Raw genomic sequence first — 9,502 nt, 5'->3', positions numbered from 1 at the left:
TTAAATATCAATTAAAGTCTGTGTGAGTAGATGATACTGATGTTTGTTCTAAATAAGTTGCTATTGGTTTTGATTTCTATTAAAAACAAGGAAATATAATTAGAAAAAGTCAAATCTCAAATCTGGACAAGCTTCCAACAAAAAGTTAACTGTAATTAAGTTAAAATTAGTATTTCTTATTCCATATGCATTCATATTTAAACCTGAATGCCTGCAATATATGTAAATTTTCATTATGCTTATTGGGAACCTAGACCTTAAAGAAAACTGAAATTACTAAAATTATAATTTATTATATTGCTATTTGGGAAATAATTGTTACACTTGGTAGTTCTTTGGCTTGGCCATCTATACACAGTTGAAAATAGCTGTGGTTCCTGTATGCTATTTGAAGGCTTAGCTCCTCTTATGAGAAATTAATTATCAGTAAGCAATAGAAGATCTTAAAAAATGTACCTGACTCTGTAAGTAGGTTCTTGTCCATCTTGCTTTTATTATTGCATACTGAAAACAGCAGATTTGATATTGCTCAGATTTGATATATTGCTCTTTCAGCAATAATGTTAAAATCAGTCTGGCTTCATTTATTATACCTCTAAATAAGAAGTTTGATCTAACTGGTCTTTAAGAATATAAAAACTCTCTACATTTTACATTTCTTTTGAGTAATTTATTTACTGAAGGTTAAAAACTTTCCAGTAAGACACAGTGACAATTTTACAAGTATGTAGCTATTTTCTGAAACGTCTACACCAGCCAGATGAGTTCGTATGTTTGTGATGATCTAATGCAAACATTTCTTGCAGTACTGAACACCAGTGAATTAGTTTTTGTAGTATCCACACTTCAGGCCATGGGATTATTCACTTATTAACTTGTGTCTTGGTCTCTAAGAAATCCTGTGTACGGTTTATAGAGGTAAAAATACAGCTGTGTTATTTAAAACAAGAAAATCGTGAGCTGACATGCAGTGGAATTCCTTCCAATAATAAATCTGGTTTTGTTTGTTTAAAGTTAAGATGATTATCTTTAGGCAGTCGCCTTGTTAGGAGCCTCTGTTGGTGGCTGGTGTTTCCCACATCTTTACTGCCTTTTTTTGAAGAATAGCTTGTTGCACACAAATTGATTTCCAAATTCAGCTCCCTGGGGTATCTTCCATTTGTGGAATTATCACAGCCATATTTTCTAGTAGGAATTACTTTGCTTGTTTTGCTGCAGTCAAACCGATGTGGGATTCTGAAAGCATCATGAACGTCAGCCTTCCTCATGGCGCTGGACTTCGTAGAATATGCTGCCTCAGAAGAGCTTAGAGAAATATCCTTACTGTGCCTAGAAAAATTGCATAGAGTTCTGCTGCTGTTATGATCAGAATCATCTAGATGGAGGTCACTAAAACTTCTTAAATCCTTTTGAGTCTCTGGCACGCTGTTATTAGCAAGTTTTTTGAAGCTCCTTTGAGAACTTCCTGATGTATGTTCAGATGATACTTGCTTGAGATAAAATTGACTTCCAGAGAGACACATTTCCAGTTTTCCTTGTTTTACAAGTTCTCTAACACTTGTGTGAGAACCTGTTGAGAAGTTTTCCTGTTTGGCTGGTGTATCCTTCCAAGTCAGAGGATTGTATACAACATATTCATCAATAGGACATGTGTTTTTTCGGTATAGTAGCCAACTGTCAATACATTCCCTATGAAACTTAAAAGACAAAGGTCACCTCTTGCATAATATTTCTTAACTAAATATGGGCTAATCAATGTAGCAGTGATTCTAAGAAGACTCTTCTTCAAGTGTTCTGAATGCAAACCAAGAGGAACTTCACTGAGTGCTATGCTGCTGATGTATAGAATGAATGCATTCTGAGTTTGGGGTGCTATCAGGCTTAAGGAAGCTAATTAAAAAATTACAGGCTGCTATAAACTGGGTATTTAGACCACACTTCCTAAGGTGCTCCAACAATGAAGTTACTGTCACAGAGAATAAGATTACACACGCTCATGAAAATGGGGAATCAGCACTGACCCTTAATAGCTTTCTCTTTGAGCTTAATTCCCCTTTTGATTGCGTTCCATGTCAAGTCTGGGCTAAAGGACAGTAATTACTGGGACTGTGATCAGGATCCTGCAAGTTTGGATTTATATTACTCCTATCAGGTTATCATGAAAGAAAATACTTCTGATCAGGTAAACTAGAATGAGGTAAATGTGAAAAGGTCTATCTTCAGTGGGCTTGCTTAAGGCTGCTGGTACAAACTAACAAAGGTGAAATTAAAAGGCTGGCTGGGTTTCATATACTTCCAAATTACGTAGCTATGGATGACATCAGTGTCAACTGAACAGTCTGATGTGCTACAAGTTAACAGGTTATGTGAAGATTTTGGTCTTTAATATTTAAGGCACTTGTTTTAACCTCTTACCTTGTGATTACATGGTAGGAGTCTTACACACTGACCAAGATGGAAACTCTTCAAACAGAGTCTACATTGAATACCTGGGGCAAGTAAATTACTATGTTTGCTAACTAAAATAACAGGTAAAGACTTCACAATGTTCTTTGGGGTACAAGTAGTCCTAAAACAAAACAAACAAAAAAAGAACACAGTGAATTAAGAAAAATAGCAACTAAAGATGAATACTTCAGAACGATAAATTGGCTTTGACAAAGTCTTCTCTGTAATAATACCTCTAATAATTAGATACTCTAACCAGTCTGCTAAACCAGAGCTGCTGTGCAAGTCATTCCAGTGATGTTGATCTCAGTATGACAGTCATGAACAGACTCTTGGATCTGTCAGGACACCAACTAGTATGTTCACTTAGCCTGAGCAGTTGCATAATGTAAGCCATTGGATTTCATGCAATAACTTCTACATCAGTTTTCCTGAACAAAAGCCATGAGTTATGAGCTTTTGAAATCTAAGCTCAGAATTCATAACCCAAATATTCTCATGCAAAACTACCTTTGGCTTGAAATTGTGGTATCAGACTCTAAACTTAATCCTGTAGTCTGCTTTAGTTGTAATTGGTGTTAGTAGTTTTGAATTAGAAGTAAATAATTAGAAGTAAAATTATTTACTTTTAGGTAATCTAAAGGATTACCTACTGAATAGGTAATCCTTTTCAGTAGCTTTTACTTTTATATTTTTGATAAAAGCATAAGATAATGATAAGAACATGATCATCTGCTAAGATGTGACACTTGTTATATAGTACAGAACTACTACTACCTGGAACAGTTGTTTATAATACAGGGGTACAAAAATATCAGAATATCAGAAATGTTTTCTCTGGGTAGTACTGGTTCATTTCTGAGATGATCCTAGAATTACCAAGTTTTTAAAATGTTAATCTTCTATGCATGCAGTACCTACATCAGGTTGTGCAGTTTTTCTGCTGAGAATCCTTGTACGTTGAGGTAACAGATACAGAGATGATCAAAAGCTTTTGTTTCTCTGTATCATTAGTTTTGTTTCTGTATGATAAAGCTGTCAGTTCAAGTTTGTTCATTATATTTGTTATCCCAATTTGTTGAGTGAAAAATTGATGGCACTTTTTAAAATACTATTAAACAAGGGATATTTTCACTTTGAAAATATAATTTTTTTTAGTATTGTGCTGTGATTTTTCTAAGGTACATGAGGAGAATTACTTCATTTGCCAAATATATATAATTTTAACTATGCTAAGGCAACTTGTTGCTTCATTAGAAAAAGTATTAGAAGAATATGTTCTTACTAAAATATATTTATTGCTTTTTGTATAGTATTTATAATTGCTTCAGGTACTGTTAAAGAAAATTTTATTGAATGTTTCATGTTTGTCATACTAGATAGTAAAGAAAAGGACAAGTTCTTACTTCTGAAGATATAATAGCCTTTCTTCAGAATTATTTGCTGGGTTAAAGCTTTTCGATATTGCTCCTTGGGCTGATAATTCTGAAAGCTGTTCAAGAGCTCTCCATTTCTTATTTCTCTTCTGTAACATGCAAAAGGATTGAGATAAATTGACCTCAAGATATAAACACTTACAAGCAATGCAAAGAACAGCTGAGAACAAGTTGTACAACAAATATGTTCCCTAACTATTTTTGGTGTGGCAAATAAAATTAGCTGTCTTAAGTGAAACCTCTTACTCAGACCTTTGCCAATGGCTGGAACAGAAAAGATTTACTTCAGCTAGAACTTGGAGAAATTCTCAGTGTTTGTCTTTTGTGAATGGCAAACCTGAACAACTGATTTTTCTGGAAATCCTAAGACAAAGGGGCAGCAAAATTAACTTTTAAGGCATGTGTATATCCAATTATGGTTGTTCTGGTAATATTACTCATTTTTCACTGCTCTGATACTACTGTACTGGGTCTGGCTGGGATGTTAACTTTCCCTGCAGCAGCCCATACAGTGCTGCGCTCTGCACTTGTAGCTAGAACAGCAGTGGTATCACACCGGTGTTGTGTCTGCTGCTGAGAAGTGCTGGCACAGCATCAGGACTCTCTCTGACCCTCCTAGGGGGTGGGCAAAAAGCAAGAAAGAAACATCAGCAGGGCAGCTGACCTAAACCAACCAGAGGGATATTCCATACCATATGATGTCACACTCAGCAATAAAAGGTGGAAAAAGGAAGAAGAGGGGAGGGGTGGGCTCTCGTTGCGAAAACGTCTGTCCTCCTCCCGAACACCGGCTACGTGCGTTGAGGCCCTGCTTCAAGGACGTGGTCAAGCATCGCTCATTCGTGGGAAGTAGAGAGTAATTTCTTTCCTCTGCACTTCCACATAGCCTTTACTTGTTTTGTTTAGTTATTCCCTTTCCCCCTCCCTCTTCCCCTTTCCCTTTTTTCCCTTTAGTTGAATTGTTTAATTAATAATAATATTTCCTTAATTATATATATATATATATATATATATTTTTCCCCTCTTTAATTAAATCATTCTTATCTCAACCCGTGAGTTGTTCTTTCCTTTACTTCTTCCCCTCCTCATCTGAGGAGGGGGAGTGAGAGAGCGGTTGTGGTGTTCAACTGCCTAGCATGGTAAAACCACCACAACTACATAGCTGCTTCTTCTATACCCCAAATTCACTATCTGTAGAACTACATATAAACGTTTTCACTGATAGTTATTTTTGAGGGCTTTGTACTCTTGTTCTATTCCTGGACTCTGAGCAACTATCTTGTAGCACTTATTAGGAGAAAACATGCTGACAAACTGCCACCAGCCTGTAATTGTCTCAGGTATGCCTCTTACAGAAGGTAGCTGGTGGTCTGGGTAATACAACTGAGGATTTAATAAGGTACAGTTAAATTTAACTGGGGAGAACTCTAGTGCTGATTCATTGTGCTTCTGCCCTGGACAAGCAGAGCTCAAAGCCCCTCCAAAATCTTCTCATTTAATGTTGGTTCCTTTGGCTCTTTTTTTTTGCATTACTTTGCCAGCTGGAAGGGGTTATTTAGGTAGAGGAACTAGAAAGGTAGGTTGAGTGAGCTGGGATGCTTTTGCAGCTGCCTATATAAGGGTGCCATTATGCAACATATACAGGCAGAAGGCAACTAAGCTCATAGCTTAAGGTGGTGTTTTTTTCTTAGTTCAGTATCTTTCTGTAGCCACTTAGCTTGTAGCAAAGTTTCATTTAATGCAGTGTCTGCATGATTTGCATAAGGGGAAATGAAATCAGTTAATATTATAAAGGTCAGCATAGGATACAACAAAGAAAACCTGTTTGATACCTGTCTAAAAAGAAAAACGTGTGGAGAATGGCAGAAACCAGTGAAACATTCATGGCATAGGTGATAGTCAGCACACTCAGTGCACCTAAAAGGAAAAAACAAAACCACATCAACAGAACAAGGAGTTAGGATAGCAAACAGTCAACGCATTGATAAAGTAGTAGGTAAATTTATGATGCGGAAAAGAACAATCCCAAATACATACAGCACTGTTTGGAGATGGGCTCTCTACACTGTAGATGAAGTCACTTCTTTATTATAAAGACAGAGGAATAAGCAGTGAGCTAAGAGAGATACTCAAAGACACAACACTGTCAAAATCTGGATTTAAATATACATACTTGTAGCACTTGCCCACAATTGGAAATACTCTGCAGTTATTGCAAGGGATTCCGAGGTGCCTATCCAGTCTTGCTTTCTCTGTTGCAGTCACAAGCTGATTAGAGTTTCTGAATTCTTCTAGAATGAGCTTTAGTGGTGCAAATTTTTCCCTGCAGAGTGGGCACTTCACTACAGAATCTTTCTCAGTTTCATCTTGGTGGTCAGCCCAAATTTTCATGCATTTTATGTGTACGTTGTTACCACAGCTGTATCTACAGAAAACAAATGGCTATTTCTGTAATCTTTTATAAACATATAAGAAAAATCACATAGCAATACTAAGCAGTCTTTCTTTTCTCTTCCTCATTCTCTACCCACAGTTCAACTCATATGATTGCTAAATCTTTAAGATCAGAAAAGGGCTACAATAAGTCAGATATTCTTACTTGTGTATCAATGGTAGCAGTATTAGCAGGTCTTGTAACACCTATTCTATAATTATATTATAGAATATTTATATTCAATATAATAATAGAATAATTACATAATATTATGCATATGATGCATATTATGAATATTTATATATTCATATATGAATATATATGAATATATGAATATATATGATATTATGAATAATCATATAATATTATGTATTATATAATTATATGTTTTATATAGAACAATTGTATTCTATATAATATATAGCAAGACAAAGAACAAATTGTGTACTTAACCTGCAGTAAGTGATGGGAAGCATTTTCTTTAGTAACTCCTCCTGACAAATGGGACAAACATCCTCTTCGTCAATTTCTTTCTGATGAATGCATCTGTCATTCTCTTCATGTGGTGTTTGTGAGAGGAGAGTTTGTTTTGCATTTTGTGTTGATTTCTGATGCAATCGCTCGAGTATCTCCTCAATTTCTCTTTCGAGAAGACCCAACTTAGAAGCATCTAGCAAAAGTAAAAACAGTTCTAGCTTTTCTGACAGAACTCTCTACTTAGCTCACTTTTAATAGTTTTCCATCCATAAAATGCAGTGAGGACCTTCTCTGTGGAGGCTGAAACACAGTGTATGTATTATAAAATGATCTAAATTCTTTTTTTTTTTTTTACAGCTTGCACAGAAAATTTTTACAATATTGTCTATGCAATTTTATTCAAAAGGCTTATCTCAACAAAATGCTGACATTTCAGTAAAATACTGAAGGGCTCTCTCCTTGAAGTTTCCTTATTTTTGTGAGGGGGAAGTGATACAAGGTAAGGCATTCCTCTGCAAACAGCCAGTTTTGGTAAATTACTCTGTTCTCTGAAACACAGTCTGGATATAGTTCTGATACCACATGCCACTATAATTCCACAGCCAGAAACTAGGTATGGAGTTTTCTGTGAGTTAAGATGAAAACCAACTGTCTACTGAAATTGTGCTGCCTATACAAAGCCTCAGAGTAAATCTTCTAAAAAATATAGTTCAGATAGAAACATACAAGCCAGTTTCTGACTGTGTGTGAAATCGTTGATTTCATATGTATATTTCTTTCTCTTTTTTTTTTTGAACTATCTTTTGGAATAGTGGCCATTCTTTAAGGTTGGTTTGTATTTAGCTTCTTTGTTATGGTTCCTACTTGAGAAAAGATCTTTACACCCCTTATTTTGTGGGATATTGAAGTTATTGGAGTTTCTCAAGTCCTACAAAAGGAAGTCTAAGAAAGTACTTGAGAATCTGCTTCTTAACATACAGTTTATACTGTCTGTATTGGAAAGCTTTGTGGTTTGGGTGACACAAAGTGATCAATATCAAAACGAGTAAAGGATTACAAAATCTTTTTGACATTTACAGCGTGCAGCAAATACTACAGTTTAGATGCTGCAAAAGTAGAAATGGTGTAGTAACATAGAGAAGTTATTACAGCTGTTTTGGTATAAAAGATGAGCTGTACTTCTGTAGTTAATTGCTGACTAGGGAAAGTACCAAGTATGTCAGTGGCTGCTCTTTAAGAGTGTCTTGAGAACACTGGATTAACTTTGGTACAAGGTGGTTTTCTAAATTAATTTATTCTTCCCTTTCTCTGAAATTGTTGCAACTGATTAGCTATTCTGCGTTTCCATTTTTCCTAAGACTGCAGCTGTAGTCAATGAAGTAATGCAAAGTTTTCTGTATCAGGGGAAAATGGAAACAAATGGGAAAATGTCCAAGAGCACTATTACTTTTTCTTAAGTGGAAGTGGGAGAGGAGGAAGAATAAAACAGGATCTACACAGAAATTTGACTGTGAATCTTGAGGACATTGCTTCATCCATTTAAAATTTGTAAACTCTACATGCAAGCCATAAAAGCAAGGCAGATACTTACATTCATGATCTCTTGGTAAACGGTATTTTTTCAGCAGTATCCTACAATTTATAACCAAAGTATCTGGTACATAAGAAAATCAATACCAAGTTAGTTGTTAGTTCAACTTTAGAATATTATTGGAGCAGCCTTGGAAGAATCTCAGAGCTTCACGGAGCAAGTATTGTGTGATGTGAGACACTGAGTCATCTTGCTGTGGAAAATCCAGCTAAATACATATGCATTAGTGTAAATTCATATTTAAAATTGAAGGGTTAGTCCCATTCTGAGTATATATTCCTCTCCCTTCCCTGACTTGCTGCAGTGTTGGGGCTGAGCGGAGCTTTGCAATCCCCTTTTGGGGGCTGTAAGGTGCTTGGGACCCATCTCTCCTGATATCTGTCATCCAGCCTGGTATCTATCAGATGTGACGGTGGCTGTCCCTCGACTACTTCAGATACCAGCTTTATCTTTGTCCTCCCTCCCAGCCGCGTTGTGGGTCCCCTCACGCCGCGCCCCCTTACCAGCAGAGGTGCTCGCAGAGCCCCGCTCCCGCCCGGGCGGTGCCGCAGGTGCACGAGTGCGGCGCTCCGAGCAGCACCTGCAAGGACAGCGCCGAGCAGTCACCATGGCAGCCTCATCCCACACCCGGACGGCGCCGTGTGTCCCCCCCACGCAGCCACCCACCCTCAGCGGCGGCCCGCGGCGGCCGTCCTCCTGCAGCAGGAACGCGGCGGGCCCCAGCTCCCGCACGACGCGCATGGTGCCGCGCAGCGCCCGCTCCTGCCGCCGCCTCAGCGCGGCGCCCGCCTCTTGCCGCCGCCCCGCCATGGCCGTCGCGCGCCTCGCCAACGGTCGCAACCGCCCCCAACGGCCCTCAGGCGGCGGCTCGGCCGCCATTTCGTGAGGCGACCCCGGAGCCGGCGTGTGGCTGTCGCCTTCTGCCCGCAGGTGTCGCGGGGCTGGAGCTGTGAACCGGCTGCGTTTCTTGTAGTATCGGCTGCTATTTGTGCTTTTCATCAATGGTAGCATCCTCTCAGAAAAAAGGGAGGTTGCCGCCTCGCCCTTGGTATTTGCTGATTCTTTTTTGACGCGCTTGCAATCCACCTGGTTTATCACGTACTTTTTGTGAGGAGA

General features: G+C 38.2%; 1 protein-coding gene across 1 annotated transcript; it reads right to left on the bottom strand.

Moving 5' to 3' along the window:
- Positions 1–473: 473 nt before the first annotated feature.
- On the bottom strand, positions 474–9,418 carry ZSWIM2 (zinc finger SWIM-type containing 2). The gene is made up of 9 exons (XM_035332033.1): positions 9,053–9,418; positions 8,890–8,966; positions 8,387–8,427; positions 6,772–6,988; positions 6,058–6,309; positions 5,717–5,801; positions 3,855–3,973; positions 2,416–2,569; positions 474–1,697 (listed from the first exon to the last, which is right to left on the bottom strand). Exons 1-9 carry the CDS (start codon positions 9,395–9,397, stop codon positions 936–938), a joined length of 2,052 nt encoding a protein of 683 aa, XP_035187924.1. The 5' UTR covers positions 9,398–9,418; the 3' UTR covers positions 474–935.
- Between the last annotated feature and the right edge of the window lie 84 nt (positions 9,419–9,502).

The sequence above is a fragment of the Oxyura jamaicensis genome, chromosome 7 (assembly GCF_011077185.1).
Source record: "Oxyura jamaicensis isolate SHBP4307 breed ruddy duck chromosome 7, BPBGC_Ojam_1.0, whole genome shotgun sequence".
NCBI lineage: Eukaryota > Metazoa > Chordata > Aves > Anseriformes > Anatidae > Oxyura > Oxyura jamaicensis.
This window is presented reverse-complemented; position numbering and strand designations above follow the sequence as displayed.